At 41.5% G+C, this 24,090-nt stretch overlaps 3 protein-coding genes across 9 annotated transcripts; all 3 read left to right on the forward strand.

Annotated features, from left to right (window-relative positions):
• The first annotated feature begins 480 nt into the window (after positions 1-480).
• On the forward strand, positions 481-7,346 carry LOC134146044 (matrix Gla protein-like). The gene is made up of 4 exons (XM_062586181.1): positions 481-603; positions 2,394-2,429; positions 4,434-4,503; positions 5,966-7,346. The coding sequence occupies exons 1-4, from the start codon at positions 537-539 to the stop codon at positions 6,093-6,095; spliced, it is 303 nt and encodes a 100-aa protein (XP_062442165.1). The 5' UTR covers positions 481-536; the 3' UTR covers positions 6,096-7,346.
• Positions 7,347-7,430: 84 nt separating this feature from the next.
• On the forward strand, positions 7,431-15,406 carry ART4 (ADP-ribosyltransferase 4 (inactive) (Dombrock blood group)). Of its 4 annotated transcripts, none has more exons than XM_062586162.1 (3): positions 7,431-9,880; positions 11,537-12,263; positions 15,290-15,406. In XM_062586162.1, exons 1-3 carry the CDS (start codon positions 9,794-9,796, stop codon positions 15,364-15,366), a joined length of 891 nt encoding a protein of 296 aa, XP_062442146.1. In that variant the 5' UTR covers positions 7,431-9,793; the 3' UTR covers positions 15,367-15,406. The 4 variants fall into 4 exon arrangements, with proteins under 4 accessions (XP_062442146.1, XP_062442156.1, XP_062442136.1 ...); XM_062586172.1 differs by having other exon boundaries at positions 15,324-15,406; XM_062586152.1 differs by lacking the exon at positions 15,290-15,406 and adding an exon at positions 13,111-15,130.
• A 2,254-nt stretch (positions 15,407-17,660) lies between these two features.
• Positions 17,661-22,659, forward strand: SMCO3 (single-pass membrane protein with coiled-coil domains 3). Of its 4 annotated transcripts, none has more exons than XM_062568548.1 (4): positions 17,661-17,685; positions 18,116-18,437; positions 18,909-19,014; positions 20,853-22,659. In XM_062568548.1, exon 4 carries the CDS (start codon positions 20,868-20,870, stop codon positions 21,543-21,545), a length of 678 nt encoding a protein of 225 aa, XP_062424532.1. In that variant the 5' UTR covers positions 17,661-17,685; positions 18,116-18,437; positions 18,909-19,014; positions 20,853-20,867; the 3' UTR covers positions 21,546-22,659. The 4 variants fall into 4 exon arrangements, with proteins under 4 accessions (XP_062424532.1, XP_062424538.1, XP_062424550.1 ...); XM_062568554.1 differs by having other exon boundaries at positions 20,856-22,659; XM_062568566.1 differs by lacking the exon at positions 18,909-19,014.
• Positions 22,660-24,090: the final 1,431 nt, after the last annotated feature.

Here is a 24,090-nt window from a genome sequence, read left to right on the forward strand (position 1 = left end):
TATCTGAGGTGAAAATCCACTGTGTTTATTCTATGCAAACCATTTCAAGAGCTTGTTTTTCCTTCAGAGGGATGGGTGAGGTGGAGTGGGGCAAGAGTTGTCACCATCAAGTTCAGTCTCATTTGATTTTCTATAGAAGAGTCCCACCATGCCAAAGGAACTGCTCCACCTCAGGTTGTGTTTTTGTCTCTCCCATGGCCTTTCTGCAAGAAGCTTAATGACTTCCATGTTTATAATAAAGCTGGGTTTTTTCATCTCATTTTTTTTCTTCAACAGTCACATTAAAAAATTCAGATAAAATCTTCTGGAAATGGCATAAGCTTTGAGATGGATGTCAAAATGGCTGCCAGAGCCAGATAACTCCTGGCCCAAATGACGGGCTTTGTTTTGGAGCCCAGATGCAGGAACGCAAGCCAGAGCCCTGATCTCTCCAGATGATCACAGGATATAAACTGCTGCCCGCAAGCAAGCTCCAGAGAACCCTGTTAGCCTCCAGGAAAGCTCTGAGGCTGGGGAGAGCAGCTGAGCCAAAGACGATGAGAAGTCTGCTGGCACCACTGATCTTGGCTCTGGCCCTGGCAGTGCTCTGCTGTTGTGAAAAAGGTAAGGGGATGTCTTGGGACACTCTCCGGGAGTGTCACTGAGCCCTGAGGCTTATAGGGATTCTTCCTCTGGTCTGCAGGGACCCACAGCTTGGGAGTAGGCTGCGCGCTGTGGGTTATTGCACAACTTGAGATATTTTCCCTGACTTGTTATGTTAGATAAGCATAAATGAGATGGGGCTCAGGGATACCCAGCCTTATCTCTTACTGAGCACTTTCTTCTACTAGTCAAAAAAACAAAAAACAAACTAAACAAATTGCACCATTGAACTGCAGCAGAGATTTCTGATATTTTGACATGTTTAAACATTAAACTAGTTTAGCATCTAGGTGAACTGGCAAAAGTATGTTGGATGCTCAGTTTTGAGTATGAGGGTTGAGCTGCAGGGCAGAGCTGTGTTGACCACAAGGAGAGGTATTTTTTACCTGCCAGAACTGGAATGCTGTAGGATCACACAGATAGGCACAGAGTCAAGCCTTCACCTGCTGAAAAATGCAGGATGTAGAGAATTTCTGCAGGAGAAAAAAACCCTGTTGAAAAAAAAATTGGAGGTTATCCCACTCAAATAAGACCACATCACATATGAAGGTGGTTTAACTGTAGCGACTTTATGATCAAGAAATAGCAACGTAGTGGCAACTCTAATTAATGTAGTGAGTAGGAAAGGGGAAAAGATCAGAAACAGTAAGTGTTTTCCTTTTGCTGCAGGAGAAGAGAGGCTGAGTGAGCAAGAAAGTGCCTTGTGTTTGCCTATATCTTCTTTCCAGAGTTTAATTTAATTTGCTCCCTGGCATTGGATATGTCATGATTCAGTACTGGCAAATACATTTTTATCCGTGTTTTCCTTCTTTCAGAGAGTCTCTTGCTCACTGTCTCACTCTTGAGCACTCAGCTTTGTTTAGCTATTGTTATGTTCTGGATTGCTTAACAGTCTTGGAGTAATTTTTAATCTTTTTTTTTTTTTTTTTTTTTTTTTTGAAATCCAAGGAATGCATAAGTTACTTAAAAATATAACTAGACACAACTTTTCTCACATAAAGTTTTTGTTTAAACACTTTTTTTTTTTGGTCCCTGAAATCCCTTCTCCCCATGAATACGTCCACACTAAATACCTGAAGACTTGTGTGGAACTGACTCTGTTAAAGAAAAAGTCATAGCTGAAACAGCAGACAGTGGGAGAGCCAAGAGGAGGAAGAGACCTACCATTTCTCTTAGAAGACACTTTCCTTGGGTGTTTGCAATGAGTGTTAAGGGTTAAGGATATAGCTGAAATAAAGTGTATGAATTCCTTTGGGCCACAAAACTGTAAAGGTAGTGGTGTTCCTAATTTTAGATCCTATTTCTCTTCCCTATCAATAGCTTGTGATTTTTCCCTAGGGAGAAGGAAACTCATTTTTCCAAAGATAGAGGAGATGCTTAGTAATCACCAGGTTCTGTTCAAATTTGGGATTTTGCTTAATTTGTCCCCTAGCTTTAACTACAAAGGGTGGGGAGGGAGAAGGAGTTTCATTTTTTTCATACAGCTGCCTCAGTGCTTACGTGGTCATTGTGTCATTTAATCCTCCACAGAAGAAGTTGAAATTAAACAAATCCAGCTGAATTTTGCTGTGGTGAATTTTACCCCTAGATTCTGGACGTTAATAAAATCCTATTTGGGAGGTACAGGTCTTCTAGGAAAGGCAGGGAGCCAGATCTATTCAGTAAGTAGAGGGATCCAGTCATGGGATGGAGCAGGGGAGTGGGACTCATAAGCTAACTCCTCTCCATCCGTCTGTCTGTCTGTCTTCCAGATTCCCAAGACCCCTTAGGATCTCCTAATGCTGCCAGTGAGTATATTGCAATTGTCCCTCAGCTGAATCCTATCGCATCTGCCTCTCCTTTTCCCTTTACCAGGTTCAAGGGACAAGTAAGAGCAATGCTGAGTCTCTCTGTCTGTTCACCCTTTTCTCCCCCAATGCTGCTGTCCCTGTGATGCTGCTGGCTGGAGTGTCTGTAGCAGAGGGGCTGGCTTTCATAAGCTGTTGGAGTAGGAGACACAAGGGAGTTCAGGCTGCCTGCATGGGCAACGTAGCATTGCTCCAGGTGTGCTAGTGCTGTAGCCAGCATTTCCACAACCCTTAAGTAGCCCCAAGGAGAGACACAAGCTCTGTGGGTTGTTAGCAGCTGGACACATCTCCCCTCCATGAAACAGAGAAATGTGAGTAAAACAACATGGCCTGTCTCTTGTCTTCTCTGAGCAAGCCTCAGAAACCTATGCAAAGTGGTTGGATCCCCAGGACAAGATCACAGAGCAGAAAGTTTTGGTGCCACACTGAAGCAGGCTGTGACATCTTTGCCAAACCCCACGTCCTGGAGGACCTGAAAGCAAGCATGTTTCTTGGCTACTCTTTAGAGCTGCAGTCCCTCCTCAGTCAGGTTGCCCAGGACATGAGGACTTGCATGCCTTGGGGTGTCCACAGCAAGCTGATCCTGGCAGAAATCTGCATGGAAAATCTCCCTTGTTCCTCCCCTGTCACTCTCCTTCCTAACACCTTAAGGGATAACATTGCTGCTGGGGAGTATGAAAGCCAGTATGTCTCTAGCCAGCCAATCCAAACATGGACTGGGATAGAGAGAGAGAGAGAGAAAAAAAAAAAAGAAACAAGAAGGGTTTTTATGGGAAAGGTGGTGATTTCTGACAGGTCATTAACTGGCAATTTCTGCTCAGCCAGTACTTTGATCCTGACCAAAAGCCAGCTTGCTAGTGAGGTGTCTCCCCACATGGGGCACCTCCCATCTGCCAAACAGAAACATGGTCAGACACCCCAGGATGATGTGAGAAGGTCACAAAACCCACCTTCTCCCTTAGGGACATCCTCAGGCATGGATCTTAGAAACGTAATTTTTCCCCAATGACAGTGATAGCTGGCCAGTTTTTAGGTCAAAATATATTGCTGTCCAACTGCCTGTGTTGCCATTATGCTGGTGTGTGTGCACACTTCTGTTGGTGTGGGTCTGTCTCATGGAGAAAGGTGTGTTGTGCTGAAACCTGGCTACAGTGAGGTGAAGTCATTCTTCATGCTATTTTGTGGGGAGGGCTCCACAGCACTCCTGTGTGTGCACAAGCACAGATCCAAGGGGGAAATAAGCCATTTCTACTCACGTAGTGCATTAGTGAAGTTCAGGTGAGAATGCTGCCATGGTCAAAAGACTTCTCACATTCAAGCATGCTCCAATGCCTGAACATCAGGATTTTTGCACCTCACAGGCATATTTCTTCCAAAGTGATATTTTCTTTATTTATTTATACTCTCCATCTTTCATGGAACTCTACACATACAGATGGGCTATTTTATTTCCATGTGCAGCCTGTTGCTTGTGGTTCATTGGAGGCATTCAGAAGGCCTGGTCATTAGTATCCCACTGCACTGTCAGTCTGAGTCAGAATACAGAAAGGAAGCCAAGACCCTGAAGTTAGCAATACCAGGGAGAAAGAATGCCATTCCCTTCAGATTTGCACAAGGCTTCACTGTCTCCTTATTTATCTTTTATGCTGTCATGACTCTGCACATTTGTTATGGACTCAGGTCATGCTAAGCAATAAGGGAGTGGAGTTTATGATGGAAAGGGATCTTGCTCCATGTAACTGTTCAAGCCAGGTTGAAGAGGGAGCACAACTGTTGGACTTCCAGTAGACAGCGTAGTGGGGAGAGGTGCACAGGGAATTAAGATGGGCTGCAGCAGCCATCTACTTGCGAAGAGAGCAAACGCTCATCTTCGGAGACTAGACTGGTCCAATTTGTATAGACCAATGCCCTGTATCACTAACCTGCTGTGTTTTCTATTGGTAGGCATCAAGATTAAAAGGGAAGTTGCCAATGCCTTTATGAGAAGGCAGAAGAGATCCAGCATACATGAATGGTAAAAACTCATGGGTCAGGCTGAGGGCTGGACCCTGGATTTCTTGTAAAGAGGTGGTGGGAAGGTGATGGGACATGGCAAGGCATTAATTTGTTGTATACTTATGTTATTATCTTCAAGCACAGAAGCAAAAGGGCTTAGGAAATACTTCTTGATAGATAAATGGTTCTTTCTCCATAAATATCCTTGGGTGAACTCATAGCTGCAGTTTGTTATTCTTCACATGGAGGAAGACAGTACTAACCATCTGAGCAAAATATTGGGATAGCAGGACACAAGTTAGAAGCTGCTCTAAGCTGCATGGACATCAAAGTCAAACTCCAGGGAACAGAGTATCACAGAACCTTGGTTATTGTCTATAGCTCCCTACAAAGGAAGCAGAGCTTTATTGCAGGAAGGAGGTCAGATCAGAACGGCTGTTCTTTCTGAACCTGCAGATCCCGCTAGGAATAGGTCCATTTGTGCAGAAATCCTAGATATAAAGATTTGGTAACATCCTAGGTATAAAGATTTGGAGAAAATTCAAAAATTTCTATTCAATCCATCTTTGGACTGGAGGGATCATTTTTCAATGATATGATATTGAGAGGCTTCATCTGTAAGGAAGGGGATCAGAGTATTGTAGCAGAGAAACGAAGTGATGTGGAAACCTAGAATGATAAAAGCGAGATGAAATTCAGTAGTACTGAATGTACAGTCCTTTAGGTGTGTGTGGGGCATCACAAAAGTAGCATCTGCTATAACCATCAATTAGGAAGGACTGAGGTAAAGAGAGATCTTGGTGCATTATTTGATTATGAGGTAGGGTTAATCCAGCAATGTATATGGAACAAATGGAAATAGAGGGTGATTCAAGTTATTTCCATTACAAAAATAAAGTATCAATGCATGAAATACTGGAGGGACTTCTCCTGTAGTAACGTGTACAGTCTTCAAGAAAGATTAACTCAGCCTAGATAAAAAGTTGAGAAGGGCATCCAGAGTGAGTAGCTGAGAATGAAAGAGTTGAGTTTGTCTAGTCTAGGAAAATAAAAGCTGTGAGAAGTGAACATGATGAGAGGAAATTTTTTTAGTTAAGGGAAAATAGTGGCTAACAGGAAAATGAACAGAAATTGGGCACAAATAAAGGTAAGCAGGAAATAAGAAAAAGGGTCCTAGACAGCTAGGAAACGGAGTTGGAAACAGTCTATGTTTTAAGAAGGAGGAGGAAAAACCTAACTGTTCTACTAAGGCCTCAAGAGCAATTGCTTTAAGTTGGGTTCAGTTCCAACTTTCCCCAGCATTAGTCAAGGAGGTCTATTCCCATGTCAGAGATGTTGAACTCACTATGAGAAGCCCTCTGCTGTGGGCATGGTGCGGCATGCTGGGGAATCACTCTTCTGGTGGTAGCCAAGGGTGTGAAACTCGTCCAGCTGAATCAACCGAATCTGTAGAACAGCATGTCTTTCTTTGTCTACTCCAGGTACTTTGAGCATTACAAAGCCCCAATGGAGCAGATCTATGAGTATTGTGAAAACCGTCCTTCCTGTATCTTTCACTTTCAGCAAGTAGGATTTCCCACGGCCTACAATCGTTACTTTGGACGATACTAAGGATGAGACAGTCACGTCCCTCGTGTGGCTCAGGACCTCTATGAATTCCCCAGAAGAAAGACATTTGTGGATGTGAAGGAAAAGGTATAGCCTGGGGCCTTCTGCAGTTCTGTCCCTTAGCCAACAGAAACATTACGGCAAAAATTACCCTACTTGCCTAGCGTTCTTTAGCTCTCTTCCGTTCATCGAGAATGTTTCTCTTCATTAGTCTTTTGTGCAATTTTGAGCTTCATTAGAGATGGCTGAGAAGATTCTGTCTTACTTCTTTCTTTTGAATCCCCAGGATGCTTTATGTGAAAAAATGGTTATTCCTTTCAAGAAACCCGATGTATGCCTTGGAAACATAGCAAGACATTTTGTCCTCTTCCAAAAATGCAGGGGGGTTGTAGAAGGAGAACGCCACAACATGTATAAATGTGATGGATTTGATTCTGAGGATCTGAGAAGATGGGGGGACTGCTATCTCCTGATACAAGTGACAGGGAAAGTTCAGTATCTTCAGATAGAATGATTACACTAAGTATGTGCCAATGTAGGATCATTTTGTAAGGATGGTAGTATAAATACTATTACACAGCCAGAAATCAGATTCCACTATACTCTTCTGATTATTCTATTACAAAATCTGCCTGTATAGCAACAACAGATGAATGCCAAAAGATGCATTTGAGGAGTCCATTTAGATGAGCCCTTTCATTTGTATGCTACACTCAGTGACTGTAAAAGGTGAATTGAAAATCTCTTGATTTCTCTAGAATTTATTTTTGGTAAAACTGATACGCCTAAGCAAAAAAAAAAAAAAAAAAAAAAAAAAAAAAAAAAAAAGTCCCTTGGTGATACTTTGTCATTTATGCTTGAAATGAAAAGCACCATAGCAGCTCCAAAAAAAAAAAGCCAAAAAAAAGAAGACTTTATGAAATAAACCAAAAAAATAATCATTTCAAGAATGGGTTGAAGTTGGGTCAGCATTTGCTCTATCTCTGGTCTCTTTATACATACATATCTTTTCCCCTGTTCACTACTTCATTCTGTCTCTCTATGAATATTATGCATTAGCAGTTTTCTGAAAAATCTCCTTTAATATCCTGTATTAGCTTTCATGCTCTGAGAGGTAGATGGAGGGTGCCATCTCAAAAGGCAGGGACTACTGAGCCTCAAGGGACTCAGAAAGAGTAAATCTCTCTGGCTGCATGTTAGCTGGTATAGCCATTCTTAGCTGTTGAGTGTAATAAACACTGCTTATGTAAAGCAGGTCAGTGTGCTGCTTCTCTTTGTTTCTCTATACAACTTTTAGCTGAGGATAGAGAAAGGTTTGGAATATAAAGCCTGCTCTTGTGAGCCCTGAAGAGAAGGGTCCAGCTGCATGAACCCTGATTCTCCCTTTCTGTGCCCCAGTGTGAATCAGAAATGACTACCTTGAAACTCAAGGCATGGTCCTGGTATACAGTGAGGGAGAGGAAGGACAGGCTTTCCCTGATCCACCGTCTACTGAGTTCAGCATTTCTCTGAAAGATCCACCACTGGAGTGGATATCCACCACATAGGATAAGTCTACACAGATGGATGCAGGTATGAGCACCAACACCCTGCATTTGGCAAGCTGCTATAACTTAAATTGGGTATACTGACATTACAGCAAGGAGAAAACAGTTAATAAGTACCTCTATTGGTCTTGGTCAAAAACCTAGGACTGGTTCCTCCATTGGCATAAACTGATGGGGCTTCACAGAGGGCAAAACCCTCCTCTGAATGCCTTCTAGTAGAAATGAACAAAGTGCTAATTGAAAGCAGTGAAAATTTTGTTGGGAAAAGTACTAGAGAGATTAGTGAGACCTTAGTATTTTCTGTACTAACAAGTTATTGGTGTTTTTAGGTATGGTTTTGTTCCGTAAAATAGAAACATCCTGTCTATATTTGCATACTTCTGTTACTTTTACACTTTTCTCTCCCTTTTGGTAAATAATTTTTGCAGATCTGTACCACCAGATCTTTATATGTGTACTAAAGTCTCTGGGGAGCTGAGTCTGTATATCAGATTGCAAATTTACTTCTCGAATAGAGGACCTCAATTTTCACCTAGTCAACGCACTACACATACTCTGCTGCCATCTTATGGCCATTAAAGTTATCTTCAGGTTTCAGTAAACCACGTTGAATTTTAAGTATTTGAAAATGCAAATCCAGTGACCTTTCATCCTCATTCACTTCATATGGAAACACATGCTAAGACAGTACAAGGGAAAAAGAGGCAAGGACATAAGCTGCAACTGAATAATATGTAGATGGACTGACAAGAAATCTGCGACTTTAGAGGAGTTGCTCACCCTGTCGATCACCCACTAGAGCCCATCACAGATTAGGTCTTTTTTATCTTCACATGAATGGGGGAGGTGCCTCTGAAAAAGTTCATAATCCCTTCTCTGACTCAATTTTACCTGTCAAAAAATCTGCTTTCTGAAATATAGCCTGAGATGATGGGGCAATTACATGAAGAAATAGATAAGCTGTATTTACCACTTTGCATCCTTCATGTCACCATCTCATATCACCAGTGGCTGCAGATATTGTCATTCATTCAGCATCTGCTGGTGTATTATCATACAACATGTCGAGAGTGATAGAATATGAGACTTTTATCCCCTCTTCCACCATATTTCAGTGATACTCAGCAAATGCCTTCTGTACACAGAATCCAACCAGTGGCATAGATGTCTACTTTTCCCAGAGAATCAAACTGTAACTATAGGTATCCCTGCTCTGTTAGCCAAAGCATCATCCTTGATTGCCCCCTCAAAATCTCTCTGACCAGACTGCACTTCTCTATCACCAGATTGCAATGAAAAGTGTACTTGCTTTCTCCGTGTTGTTAGAATTAGCCTTGACACCGCCTCTTGGCTCTTTTTCCAGGCAGAAGAGTGGTCAGAAGCCACAGGTCTTAATACGTAACTCACTAACCTTTAATTAGGTGACTGCAAAGCAGCTAGTAGAAAGACATTAGTCCAAATACAGAATCTGTATTTATACACTCATATTTAATATACCTATGTAAACAATTCTAAGAGGTGCCAGTCTGCAGTGACATAAGAATAGGATTGGCAGTAAATTATTAGAGATCAGTGAGACCTAAGGAGGAGAGAGACTGTTACGTTATCTCTGCTTCCAGATGGGATCCCAACCCACTATGCATTTCTATGTTGGCTTTATCAGACCTACACACTTTAAAAGAGCTTGTTAAGCTCTTGACCAGGGACTGTTCTCCACGTCTTCTTGTCTCCACGTCTTCCTCAGGAGAGAACTACTTTGGGGAGGAGACTTTTCCAAGACGTGGGTTTCTTCCTTTCTTCTATTTGTTGGATTTAGATAGAGAAAAGGCAAGAAGAAAAACAAGATGATGAAATACCTTGGAATTAAGAGAATTATCAAGGTGAAGGACATATACACCAGCTAGAACTGGAGTGAAGAAACAGCTGATGAGGTTTCAATGCACCTACACCCTTCCTTATGAATTTTGGGAACACTTCTACCAGTACCTTACCCATTTGGTTCATGACTTCTGATTTGCTGTAAGAATCTGGTGAATGATCTTTGCTCGAAGAATCCTCACTTAAACCTGAGTGCAAATTCTGAACTGCAGAATTTTCCAGTTCAAGAACAGAGAGAGAGAGATAAATGACCTCTACTTATGCTGAGAGGGCTCAATGTTCTTCACAGTGTCTTGGGTGGACTCAAGGATGTCAGCACAACTGCTAGCCAGCCTCCTGTTGATGATCTTCTTGCAAAGGCTGGTGAGAGCAGCAAACACTGTACTTTATCTAAAATGTTGAAATTGCTTAGAAAGTTACTGATTCAAAGCCTACTGAAATAAACCCCATGTTTTTCTCTTTAAAACATGGTCTTTAAGAAGCTTTGGGCTAGGCTTAAAGGGAGAAATGTTCTGTTTTCAATTGCTTTATTCTGTTTCTTACCCGCCTTAATTCCTTCTAACTACATGGTCGTAAATTTCTCTTGTTTGGAGCCAGATGGTTTCCCAGGGTACGTTTTTGAGTAGGAATGTTTCCATATAACATGGAAATGTTCCTCGCCTTTCCCAGACTGTCTCAGCTGAGGCTCTAACAACAGCAGTCTCTTGTTGGATGAGACAATGACCATATTGCTCTATTCCTTGCAATTGCTTTAGAGCTTTCTCTCAGAGTAATTAAGGTATCGTGGATAGTAAACTGAATTTGTACAGAGTTTACTAACTTCAGAGGCCAAGAAAGGTATCGATTTGGATTATGAGACCAGAGTGAACATACGAGATGAAGTGAACATCTACTTGTAGTATTCAGCTATCAGCTGATTACAATATTTGACTATAGTCTACTAAGAGATCAAAAAGCAAAAAGTGTAATCTAACAATGTCATCATATGCACTATTTATTAGGTCTTATTAGAGAAGATTTTTATTAAATAAAAATGATAGAAGTATAACTAGCTGTGTCATTTTGCATGCAGAATATTTTAGAAGTTATTTTCCTATTACACCACTTGGTTGTGTAAATCATTACTCATGTGCTTAATGTTTATTGACATGACAAATCCACCTGGCCTCACTGAGACAAACTGGATGAACAAAAAATTTAATATAGTGCTACTATACTATCTTACTGAACACACTCTGGAGCCACAGTACATCCGACAGGTATAACAAAGCAGAAAGAAGAAATTCACCCCTGAGATATGTTCAGGCTGCACTGCCCCCTAGTATATTGATTTGCTTATTGTTTCCCTCTTCAAAACTACTTACTAATCATGGGTGGAGTACAGAAATAAATGCACCACTGGTCTGTCCTACAGCCCCTATCTTCTTGCTCATTTTATTTGAGGAAAGAGGGGAGACATTGGAAGTATAGCTCAAATTGATTACTAAGGGAATAACAGACTCTAGTCCCATGAGAATCAAGATGAAACATTCCCTGTAGATTTCCAGCAGTATATTTGAGCATTTGGTTTAACAAAATGTAATGCTCCTCACAAATTTTGTTCTCTGTGCGTCTGATGCCACAAAATGCAGCAGAGGTTCTCTCTATAGATCTGAGCCTGACTAGCCCTATGTTGCCATTTTCTGTGTGTCTAGAACTTGGGGGAACTCTGCATTGTTACCTAGACCTTAGTGGCTGGTATATCTCTACTGCTGCAAACTCTGCTGAAGCTTTTAATGACACTGATTCTCATAAAATGAGGACTCGGGCATCTTAACTGGTACTTGCCTGCCATGAGGTTTGGACAACAGCCTGAGGCTGCTCAAGAAGGGCTTGTCAGAGATGCCCACCTGCTGTGCTTACTCTGCCAACAGTGACAAAGAGCAGGAAGAGGATAGGGAAAATCCTGGCTTACATTCACAGAGATTCACAAAAAGTTCACACTTCTGATGTTAATCATGGTTTGCTTTCATGTTGTAGGCTATGTCCCAACATATGATGGATATGGCTCTGCATTCCTATGATGACCAGTATCTGGGGTGCAGAGAGCAGATGATGGAAGAACTGGAGCGAGGAAACTATTTCCAAAATGAAATAGCTGCTAAGAAAAACTATTTGAGTCTCTGGAATAAGGCTCGTGAGGCTTTGTTAAAGAGCCCAGCAGGTCTACTGAGGGAGATGCATGAGAGCCATGCCATAGTCCTCATGGCTTACACTATGAACTCCTCCCTCCACTCCCAGCTGAATTGGGCCACATCTATTGCTGGAAGCTCTCCAGAGCACTACAGACACAACTACAGTTTCAAATATTTTCACTTCTACCTAACGACTGCCATCCAGATAATGAAGCAATGGCAGAGCAGCAAGGAGAACGTGGAGAAACGTAAGTGCTACCAGGTGCACAGGGGTGTAAAAGACTTATATATCAAGGCCACAGTAGGCAGCAGAGTGAGATTTGGCCGTTTCACCTCCACTTCCCGCCTCTGGAAAGAAGCACAGAAGTTTGGGAATGAAACTTTGTTCACTGTGATAACTTGCCTAGGAGCAGCTGTGCAAGGCTTTTCTCACTACACGTCTGAGAAGGAAGTTCTCATTCCCCCTTACGAGATATTCCTTGTCAAAAACTTTTCTCAGACACAGCAGGGTAACTGGTTGCATCTACGTTCTGTGGGGAACTACAGCAAGTACCGCTGCCAGCTCTTGGAAGGTATTGTATATAGGCCTTTGCACAGGGGGAATGCAGGACTATCTGGCCTCAAGTACCCTAAGCAACCCTCAACAGCTGCACTTACACAGGGCCACACTCAAGTTCAGATCAATAGCTTCCTCATTGTGTTCGCCTACCAGAGCACTCTAGGACCCATAAGCACCAATTTTCACCTGTTTGATGTGGAATCTGTGAACATTATACAGCTCACTAAATATGAATCCATCTGATATACAACAGGTCTCAGGGTCTTTGTAGCTTTCACCTATCCCATCTGCCATTGCAAGGATGTCATAGGTTCCATGCCTTAGAGTCCCTAGCATCCCTATTGCAAGGGCAAATGAGATTTGTAGGAAGCTTGCATTCAGATATTATTCTGGTGGTTTGCAAGATTGCCACGTTTCAGGCCGCAGGACTATGCTGAGCTTTGGTCTATCAATACACTGGCAAGCTCAGGTACAGGCAAGAGAAAGCCACTCCTGCTTTAGCCTTGTTCTCTCTCCTGTGGCAGAAAGAAGTCTCAAGAAGTACTCTTTGGTAAAGCATGAAGTGTGAGTGTCCTGGCAAAGGAAATAACTCCTTTGTGCTGGAAGACTTCACTGGGTCTTTTCACAGTCATGTCCTTCATTCAGTCCACCATTAATACAGTACTTTTGCTCCTAGGACAGTAGCAAACTTTGAGCACAAAACAGTCATTTAGGAATGAAAGCTTTTGCCTATACTTAAGCCAAAATAGTAGGTAGACTTGTGGAAATGGCTGTTCTGAGTAAGAGCTGTGTTAGCAAGTACAGGAAGTATTAGACAACCAAAAGAAGTCTAAATGGCTGCTTTCTTGACTCTCTTTCAGCTTCAAGGGACAAAAACAGTGGTTTCACTGCCCCTGCCTCTGCTGTTCTTCCTAGTGTAATTGGATTTTTCTTGTACTTGGCCAGGCAGTGACTGATGCTCTGGCTACTTCCACATATATGCACTTGAATAGCAAGCAAGATTGATTCACAGCGTAACAGCCACCAGAATTACTGTTGTTACAAAAAGTTCAACATTCCCTTTGCCTTCAGCTGTAACTCTCTAGCTGAGACTGGAACATTCAGTGCAGTTCATCAAAATAGGCATTCCCTGGATCCATTCAAGCAGGAGGACAACTGGTTGCCTTACTGAAGAGTAGGGCAGTGTATGCCTTCATTGTAGGTAGCTTATCCCTCAGGCATTCAGGAAGAACACACATGGACTTCAGACTCTTTGCAGATCTCTTAGGAACTTTGTTTTTAGCACAACAGAATCCAGCTGTGTGATGGAAAAGGCACTACAGTGGTAGACTAATTGGTAAGTGTGCAGTGTTGCCTATCTCCTTTGCAGGCAGGCTCCCAAGAGACAGCAAAGTCTGTTGCTGCAGCACAGCAGCCTTCCCACCAGCATGACCCCATGCACCAGAACCAGCTGATCTCTCCCACCTTAAGCTGACTGTCTGCATCTGGCACATGGTGGGCAGAAGCATAAAGCTGCCCTGAGACACAGATCTAGTAGCAGAAGATTGAGAGACTTGTCAGGCCTGCCTTCAACTTTAATGTTTGGTTGTACCATTTCTTTTGCACAACAGAGGCAGATGTTGTGTTCACAACAGTCCTCTGGTGGTTGACGAATACATGCTGGCCATTTCACAGTGAAATGAAGGAAAGTCTGCACTGCTGTCTCAGTGATTGTTGGTTGTGACTGAACCTGCCTTTCTACTTCACCGGTTTGCAATGTCTAATGCCAGTGGTCGAATCAACATCATAAATTGAAATCTGTACTTCTGATTTAGTTATATATTCCCCTCACTTCTACATATTCATTTAGCACTCCTAGAGCCTTAGATACTCAAGCCAGAACAACTATGAAGTTCTCCTGCCTCCAAAAGATAAGAATGTGCAAATAAGGAAAATTTTCTGCCTGCAATTCCCCTTTCCAAAATACCTGGCTTTCTTTATCACTTCTGGCCCCTCATCCTCTTTGATCCTAGCCTCTGGGATTATGGTCAGAGTGGTTATCTCACTGGTCCAAGGAGACTAGTCATGGTAATTTAACTTTTCAGGGAACCATCAAACCATCAAACTCATTGTGTGTTTCTCACTGACATTTCTCTCTGACACATTTCACTAACAGCCTTTGATTGGTAATAACTTTCAGTCACGACTGAACTTGGCATGAAACCGGAGCTCTGTATTCACCATCACCTGCCCAAAGCAGTAAGCAACAATTTAGTGATCCAGACAAGATCTCAACATGAGGGTTGCACAAATTTGTGATCAGTCAGTTAGTCAAAAGTAAGGAGAGTCATAACTTTCTGTGTGAATTGCTTGAACTCTCTGTGCAGCTGCATATAAACTCACTGTTCTAATTACCTTGGAAATCTGTGGCTAGTAAAGCAGAAGTTCAGGCATCTGAGAAATGTTAGCGTCAGAAATGCAGACACTTAGGGAATTTATATGCTTTCAGCTTTTAGTAGCTTGAAAGGGGCAGTTTGAGGCTCAGCATTTCAGGTATCAGATTTAGGTGTCAGCAATGGCAGGTGCCAGCACCTGCATCTAAAATCTCGTAACATTTTCTGTCAACCTAAACTACTGTTCCTGAAATCCTCACACATGCCTGCCCAGAAAGTTAAAATAAATTTAATGCAGAGCTATTTTACTGCACGTTTGCTTTTTATCTATAGTTCATGCTACATTCTTGTTGATTTTGGTTTACTAGTGATCTCAAATAATAAACCAACAGAACTAGATTTTGACCCCTAAATGCTCAAAGATACCAAAAAAAGACTGAAAAGATTAGAAGTAGTTGCTGCAGATACCTTCTGTATGTGTATTCGAAGATGTTCAAACTCTTCTTTGTGTGAGAATAAAAGGAATCAAAATAGATTTCTGATACGTCAACACATTTATGTCTCCTGCAACTTATCTGTTATAAGTGGGACGAAGGCCTCAACCATTTTAACAAAGGAATGGAATGCTTCACAAGGTGGCCTTAGCACCCTGACAGCCTCTTCTAAGTAATTAGCTGTTATTTTCAGGCTTTTCTTTACAGATTTGTGTCCTCGAAGAACAAGCTGTATGAATGTAAGAAGTGAAGAGGAAGAGGATTGAGAGCGAGACTCGAGCTTTTCAGGTGTACCCCTTGAAGAGGAGCTGCCTTTTGTGGTACTTGGTGTTCCATTTTCTGGCAGTATCTTAGCGATATCAGCATAGTCCATTAGAAGTTCTGATACTTGGAGGCATAAGGCAGGAGAATTCAACAATTGATGAATAGCAGACTCTACTGCGTCAGGGAGTTTGCCATTTTTCAACATTACTGCAATGAGTGCACCCATGATGCTTCCTAAAACCCCCTTATAATTCTCATAAAGATCCTTTACTATAGCAATCTTATCCTGTAGAGAGTTGATGGGACCAGCAATCTTAGCATACAAACTGTGGTTGATTTTTTCCTGCACATCTTTGTCCTTTGTTTCCACAATGACTTGCATCTCTTTCAAAGCATCAACTAGAATCTGTAGGTTCTCTTTAATGCTAAAGTTTTCTTTTACTGAAATGATTGGGAAGTTGGTGCCAAGGTGCTCATTGAGGATCCGGAATATTGTGTTGGTCGAAGAGATATACATGTACAATAAGTCATACAGATCCTGGCTGGCTCTGAGCAGCCTTTCTTTATCACTCTCAAATCCAAGGCGGGATAACATTTCTACAGAGGAGATCTGAAAAGAAAACAGAAGATATCCAAAAGAGAGTGTAGAAAAACTGAAAATCTTTTCAGCTAGAATATTACATTTCTGAAACTAAAACTACAAATTATCAACCCACCTGCCCCCTCTCAGAAAAGAGACATTAGAATTAGTAACGAACATGGAAAAGGGACTTCTGCAAAGGTCTTACTAGGCAGGCCAGCAAAATATGGGGTAAGCAGCTACACATGTTATTATTTTGACACCTACTGGAATTATGAATATGACTCTCAGCTGAAAAGCAACAGAAGGTATGTGAGAAAATAATTGCCTTTTGGTGTTTATTGGTAAATCTATGGGAATTCTAACAAACAGTCCACTTTACATCATCCTTAGTACTACCATCCTTTGGTTTGAGTATACCAGGGGGTCCGCTCAGAATTAAACTTGTGTTCTGGGCAAGGGGGAATGGACAGAGGAAAGTCAGTCTGCCAAATGAGTCATCTGCTGTCAACAGACAAAACAATTAAAGGCCAAACAATGCAACGTGCTATCAAGAGACCATTTCCTTTGAAGTGATCCACATCTGTCAAATCATGGAGTGGCTAGATGTTGCACTCCTGCTCTACCTAGACACAGCAGCTCAGCATCCCTCAGGAGGTGGATGCAGGTAACAGCCCTCTTGCCTGGGCTCCCACCCTGCTCTTCTTTTGACTTGTAGGCGTTCTCTCAAGGCCGGTTGTAGGCACAGTCCTAGGGTAATGCACTGCTGAGGGGGAACAAAATAGCACTGCTCTTGGTGTTGTCTTTGCCTGTGCCACAGGCCTGCCCTGGAAAGCCAGACTGGCTGAAGGTGCTGCAACCAGCAGCCATGTTTCATCAGCTATTGTTGCAATTAGATGTGCAATTTCAGGTAGCCAAGCAATTGCAATTCCCCATCCCACTTCATATACTTCAAGGTTCTTTTCTTAGTGCTCAGCTCTGCCCCATACCTCTCTCTCCTTTCCTTTACCCTGGTAAAAGTATTCTGAAATTGCATGAAGTGGTAAAATTGATTTTAGCCTCCAATGTTGTTAAGTCAGAGCTGGCTCTGGGGCTCCATGCCATTTCCTCCCCTCTTACTACCTCAGAGGAGAGGATCTGGGAAATTGCAGCGGAGATGAGTGACAAACACATCAGATGAAGTCCTTACCCCCAAATGTAAAAGGTCTGAAACAACAGCTATTATCTTGCTTAAAGAACTGGAGCAAAACTGGAACAAAACTGCTGGTTTATTGTTCAAATCAACTTGAATCATGTTCCATTCAATACAGTAGGGGCTGCAGAAGAGAATGGTTCACATGCACCACAAACCTTAAGAACCTGAAATCAGCTTCCAGGACTATAGAGTGTGATAAAGAGGCAGTTGCTAAGCTGATGAATTCAATTCAGTTCAATATTTCAGGGCTGCATGACACTCTCATAAAAGCAGTCATAGCTGGCAAAGAGCTGGCAACAGCTAAATGCAGAAAAGTAATAATTAAATCATCCGTGTTCTCTCTTAGCTCATGCCTACAGCTCTGAAATCAAGGAGAGTTTTCTGCTCTAGCTCTAGACTGAAAAAATAGCTCAGCTTTCAGGGGAAACCAAGCTAGCAATTATAAATGACTCATTTTATGCTTGACAGAAGAACTGGTTTTGTACGTTCGTGTGAGAACTCAACCATTCTGATGTGGAGAGACAGCACTGGTGAGTAGGTCCTGGTGGACAGTGAGTCTGCCTTTCTAAAGCTCAGTGCATAGAAGGTGTCTAATCTGGATGAATGCAGAAGTATAGGCTCTCCTGCTGGGACAGACAAAGCCTGTACTGCTGACTTCATGGTTTCTGGTATTTATTTTTCTATCTGTGTTGGATTGTTCAACTTTTTTTTTCCATAATTCGTGGTGTACAAAAACAGTCATGGCAGCAATTCATCATTTCAAGCAATAGCTGAAAAGATTAGCATATATTATGTATATTTATAAGCAACAGAAACTTATACAACCGAGTATGAAACCTAATCCTGCACTTGGATGAATGAAAAGTGCTGCCCTACATGTCAAATTTTCTGACAACAGCATGTAATACCATCTCCTTTCAGTCATGGTTATACGTGCTTATGATGGCACTTTTATTGTAGGCAGATGGATCCATGCTGTAATTATTCTCTCCATGAGCAGAAGGCCTTTGGACACAGGCCTGGAGGACCTAACAATTGTGAACTAGCCTGAAATAAACTGAAATGTGCTGTAATTGGAGGGGAGGAGAAAGGAGATGGAAAACATCATCCAATAGGAGTAACTGAGAGAAGGCAGGCAACAGGACCCAGATGAAGCCTCTCGCTCTGGATCCATAACTCATCACATGCTGCTGGAAACCACCAGAGGTATCCAGGGGAAAGAGGATGAAGTCATTGCCCTGCACACATTCAGCTGATTGCAGAAGCGCTCAGTCAAAATCAGGTAGGCAGTCTAAAAGTTTAACTGGAAAAGCCCCTGGAAACTTTCCTGGAGAATATCTCATTGGAACTGAAGAAATATGCAGAAATACAGAAATATATGTAGTCAGTCAAACTGTTGAAAGTGAATGTAACAACTAGCAAAAGTGTTAATGCGAAGAGAGAGAGGTAATTTTACTTTTAAGAGGCATACAGTCAAGAGTGGTAATAGGAACCTGAAATAATTCTTGTAATGGATAAATAATAGATGCTAGAAAATGTCTCCTTATCTTTCTAGTATGTACGATGTTCATGAAAGTGTTGTTATTCTTAGAACAATTTGTTTTCTCACAGTTTCTGTAAGTAAGAATAAGCAAATTATCTTTTAACATAACATCACTGTAGTGGAAAAGATCTAACACCACTCTGAGTCAGGAAGCAGGCCAACAATACCCCTAAGGCAGAATTGATATGAAATCATACTTTGCATTCACAGGGCTTTGTTTCCTGAAAATCACAAACTCTTACTGTATATGAACTTTGTTCCCTCCAGTCTGAAGTAAGATGAGTTAAAGAGTTTATTTCATTGATAGAGCTACAAGGTAAGTGACTGGAAGAAATGCAAACCTAACTCAACATACAGTACCGCACAAAATATTGTGGGAAAAAAATCCTTTCAGAGTGGCTTGTATTTCAATGTTGGGACTAAAAGCTAGCTAGGGGACTGTGGAAATCATTGTTTTCTAAAGTGATTTTGTTGTGGGAGGGGTGCATTTGGTGAAATATGGCTGGATCAGTGTCAGATGATTTGGAATTAATAGATTCTGCAAGAACTAAGACCACCAAAATAACAGAAAGGGGTTGTTACGGAAGAAAAATCTAGTCAATCTCCTACTCCTAACAATTTGTAGTTATAACTGTGCTATTAGGCACCAATAACAATTCCAATTATCTTGGAAAAAATGTAAACCAATCCATAAAAGTGGCCAAGATTTGCAATAAGAGGGCTGAGAATGCAGAAGTACCAAGAAAGATATCAGACATTCTACTCATTCACAGTTCACCCCAGAATGCAGAGTTCTTTCAACTCAAAATCACGCTAAAGCATTTTTTTTTGCAGTTGGCGATGGGTTAAAAGGAAGTGGCACAGAGCTAATTACAAAAGCTTAGTAATGAGGAATAACTCTGTAATCCTTGGTAGCTGTCACTTTGGACCCTGTATGTTGACATGCAGCTGATGCTGAAAAATATATTAAATATGCCTTCTTATTGTCAAAACAGAGATAGCTCAGACAGGAACAATGACCATAAGGATTGTACACAGGCATTTAGAGAAAAAAAAATCAAATTTTATGCTCTGGGAGAGGGACAGACTCTGCCCAGCCATGTCATAGGAGCTTGGTGAGCACCTGCTGATTTTAGATCTAAACACGAGAGCCTGGGTACAGGAGAAGCCAGGCTGCACAGGTAGGACACTCCCTGCAAGCCGGTGTTCACTGCTCTAAGGCACTCTGTTATCATGCGCATCTTACTGGAACAGGCGCACCTCACTGCGATTACATGGCACATTCAACATCCAAGGAGCTGTCTATAGTTGTTTGACAGCTGCGAGTAAAAAATCAGTGGGGAACTATTTATAGCATTATAAAGAATGGTGAATAGTAACACTGAAAAAATCAACAACAATAAGGAACAGGGGCTAAATATTAGGAAATATAATACAGTGGGAAATATGTGCAAAGTGATATTAGGGTGGATTTATCTAAAAAGCTTTCACTATTCTTTATGAATTCCCAAGTATTAGTTTATTAGTATAAAAGTGCTTATACGATAACACGTTCTCCTGAACATGAGAAGAGATACAGTATACTGCATAAAACACACTTATGCTAGTACAGTTGTGTACACTCCACAAGCCATTGCAGTAAAATCAGATGCCATTAATTGAAGAAAATAGGCTGATACAAAAGTATTTAGAACAGGCATTGCAAGTCCTCAGATTATTTTAGATTTTGCAGATGAGATGAGTGTGTTTCTTAATGAACCAGTTCAGTCTCTATCCTCTTCAGCTTTCTAGGTAAAGAATCACATATTCATTTTACCAACCTGCTAATTACATATTTGTTATTGTTTTTGTTGATCTGAATATGCCCATGTTTCAGAATGTCCCTTTGCAATCATTTGGCTTCAGTAAGTCAAGTTCAAAGGTATTTCAATATCGCAACATTCAGTAGGTGCAACTTTAAGGTCTGAAGTGATACAATACCTGCATTGGAAACACCCCAAACAATGATTAAGATTTCTAGGCTTATAAACTATACCTTGGGATTTGATTTGCCAAGTATAAGAAGAATCAATGAGGAAAGACAAAGGAGTATATTTACTTCTCTTTAATGGCTGGGGTATTAAACAGAATAAAGTTTTCTTTTTTCTCTTAAAGTAGCATTTCTGAAGAATGGCGCTGAGTGACCTCCTTTACCCAGATAACCCCAAGAGACGTCAAGAATTGATCCATCTGCATCAGGAATTGCTTGACTGCATGTCCACAAACTTCCATGCAACAAATGAGCTGGCTGGCGTACTGAATGAATACCTTGGGTGTATGATTCCTCATATTAAGATGAGAGAGAATGGTACTGTCAAGGAAAACTGTGACATTATCATCCAAGCAATGACCGAGATTCAATGTCAAGTACAGAAGATTGATAGTGACATGAAGGAAAAGCTAGAGCCTGTACTGTACCAGAAGTTATATGATATTAAAGAGCCTGAGCTGGAGAAAATTGCAATAGCCCATAAGGTCTTTTCTGTTGTTCTTGGAGAAGCGACTTCGACAGCCGGGATGGTAGCTATCAAACTAATTGGCTCCAATCTTATAACTCTCACTGTTGGCAAACTTGTGAGTCTCCTTGCACAGATTGGGGCATCTGTTCTTGGGGGAATCAGCATTGCCATTCTTGGGCTTGGCATTGAAATGATCCTCCATGCCATTCTGGGAGCCGTGGAGAGGAATCAGCTTCTGGCTGCTGTGAGAAGCTATGAGGAACATCTGGCCCAGTTCAAAGCAGCCTCAGAAAAATACCAGCATGCCATCCATGAAGTGACTTCCTTGGTGAGACATCAGGCACAATAAATGAAGTTGGGTGTTCTTGCTCCTGCCATGATAGCAACTGCAGTTAGCTGTGTCTGCTAGATGTTTTTGATTCACTATGGTAAAATGATTTTTTTTTCCTGCTGTGCATGCATTTGTTTCTTTCTAGTGGTAACAAAACAAGAGATGTGACAGAGGAGGGAACTGGAACAGAAATATACCAATAAGGAATTGGTTTAAGGGTGCTTCTGCAAGGCAACAGTTCAAATACGTGGCACCTTTTGTTCAATAGTTTTCCGGAATGCATTGTAAATAACTACCCAGAAAGATAACTAGTGCTAATGACAATAATTTCATTGGTGGAGCAGTAGTGGTTAGAAAGTATGATTTTTTTTCTTACTGTGTTTCTCTAACAAAGGTGAGATCATAATGGAAGAAAACGATTTCAATAAATGAACCCACATCATCCTCCAGAGGGTTCATCGGGACAGCTGTACTGGCTAAATTTGCTTAGTGTGGATTAGCACTAAATCTGATATGCTGAATTCTCTTTTCATAGAAGTGCTCATAAGGACTTGCTGAAGCATAAATATTTCCTGTCCTATTCTTGTCCTAAGGAGCCTGCCAGAGATCTTCTTTAAATAAATTCTAATCCCAGTAGATTAGCAGTTAAGAAAATCATGTGCCTGCAGACAAACACGACCCTGCCCCACAATTGAGAGAAATCAGCTGTAATGTTCCAGGTGTCTGTGGATAATCTCTTATGCTCAGTAATGCCCTGCTGCTGCCACATCACAGGTACTTAGTTCTGGGCACATATGCTGCGCTGTTGGTTGAAATCGGATTATACACATGTGCAAGTATTACTAGGATCATAGCCCTAGACCACAGACATGCTGTTGAATTTATTTTCTCTTCAAGTGTTTCACAAGTCACCAATGTGGGACTGCCAAGAGCATACTCACATTCTGCATTTGATGACATGCTACTGACGTTACACATGTCCTTATGTGGCAGATTTTAAAAACAAAAAGCTATAAGAAAGAACATGATCTGCAGTTTCTTTCTCTAATTTACTGTGGTTTTCTTTCTTGCTTTGTTCTTTGAAGAAAAATGCATTTTAATAATTATTAAAAAATGCATCTAAACATTGTAAGAGCTCTCCTTCCTGTATTTGTTCTACTTGTTTTGTTCTGTCTCAAAAAATCAATCTGAAGCCAAATCATATGGTGTACTTACTAAGAAAAAAGATTAAAATCTTCATTAATGATACAATATATAAATTACTATTTCTATGCAGGACAGATTATTATAGTAGGACTCTGCATAGGTACATTTTTAGTACCAGCCTCCCCTACACGAAAGCATATTCATATTCATACATGTTTATTAATATTCAATATTAGCAACATTAAATGATTATTAATAATAATTGGATTATGCCCAGGAAAGCAAAGAGATAGGTGAGTTATAACAGAAAAGCTGTTCATTCTCTTAATTCTTCCCTATATTTTTTTTTCTTTCCCATCTTTCCCACTTTTAATCATTTTTTCAGGCCTCTTTGCCTTTATTCTTATTTGCATGGAAGCCACTAGATGTCAAAGCAGCTGATAGCTCGTAAGTAGCTCTGACAGACGGCAGTGCAGAAGCCCCTGGCTTTGGAGCTTGGGTGACTGCCAGCAATGGCACAGCTGGCCCAATAAGCAGGCCCAACACAAGCCCCAGCCTAGGTGATGTAGGTCTGGAGAGGCAATTCAGAAGAGGCAAAAAGCACTGCCCTGCCTAGGGACAAAGTATCATGGTAGCATGATGGCCTGAAGCCCCTCTAAGGTGCAGTTTTTCCTAGCTCCTAGGAAGTGTGGCGCTTAGTAGAAACAGGAGATTATCATTTGCTTAGAGGCAAGACACTGTCAATCAGCAGAACAGTAATGTTTTGAGTTTTGGAGCAACCAGAAGTCCCAGTTTGTGCTCATTTTCTATGGGCATCTGTACACTCTAATTTAGGAAGAAGAAACACCGGTTTCTTGCTACATACCTTTCTGAGGTTGCCAGCCACTGTTGTAGGAGAATACTGGCGTCAGACAAAGAAAAATCTATCATATTTTTCAGGCAGTTCGTCCACATTTTCTTTAAAACAAACGCTAATCCGTGTCAGGGGATGGGCACACGCAATGAAGCATGTAAAGATATACAGTCACCATTCACCTCTTGATAGATCCTTGTTGCTGGTGGGATCAAAGGAAAAATGGGTTCCTTGAGAAAGCAGGCGTGGAAGGTGTCCTCATGTCCACAAGATGGTAAAGATGCCGAGGACGCTGGCAGCCTCGGGCCACCGCTTATAGAGCCCGAGGCCATGACCTCACAGAGGTTGGACCAGCAACCCTGTGAGCTAGGACGGGGCCCCTGACCTCACAGAGGCTGCAGCCGGACAAGGCCGTTTTGAGGTAAGAAACCCGAAAATTAGCTTGGGGACACTGCCCCCCTCCCAATGAAAAAAAAGGAACATCTTTTCCCCAGCCGCAAGAATAAGAAAATCTCTGGGATTTGCCTGTATTACTGCCAGTTATGTATGCTTGACATTAGTTAT

Source organism: Rhea pennata, chromosome 1 (assembly GCF_028389875.1).
Source record: "Rhea pennata isolate bPtePen1 chromosome 1, bPtePen1.pri, whole genome shotgun sequence".
Lineage (NCBI taxonomy): Eukaryota > Metazoa > Chordata > Aves > Rheiformes > Rheidae > Rhea > Rhea pennata.

Excerpts from the sequence above, each read along its gene's own strand:
- SMCO3 (XM_062568548.1), top strand. The coding sequence starts at position 20,868 with ATGGCGCTGAGTGACCTCCTTTACCCAGATAACCCCAAGAGACGTCAA.
- ART4 (XM_062586144.1), top strand. The coding sequence starts at position 9,794 with ATGTTCTTCACAGTGTCTTGGGTGGACTCAAGGATGTCAGCACAACTG. Across the intron at positions 9,881-11,536 it reads TGATCTTCTTGCAAAGGCTG|GCTATGTCCCAACATATGAT; the intron begins GTGAGAGCAGCA and ends TTCATGTTGTAG.
- LOC134146044 (XM_062586181.1), top strand. The coding sequence starts at position 537 with ATGAGAAGTCTGCTGGCACCACTGATCTTGGCTCTGGCCCTGGCAGTG. Across the intron at positions 2,430-4,433 it reads AGGATCTCCTAATGCTGCCA|GCATCAAGATTAAAAGGGAA; the intron begins GTGAGTATATTG and ends TTCTATTGGTAG. Across the intron at positions 4,504-5,965 it reads AGATCCAGCATACATGAATG|GTACTTTGAGCATTACAAAG; the intron begins GTAAAAACTCAT and ends TGTCTACTCCAG.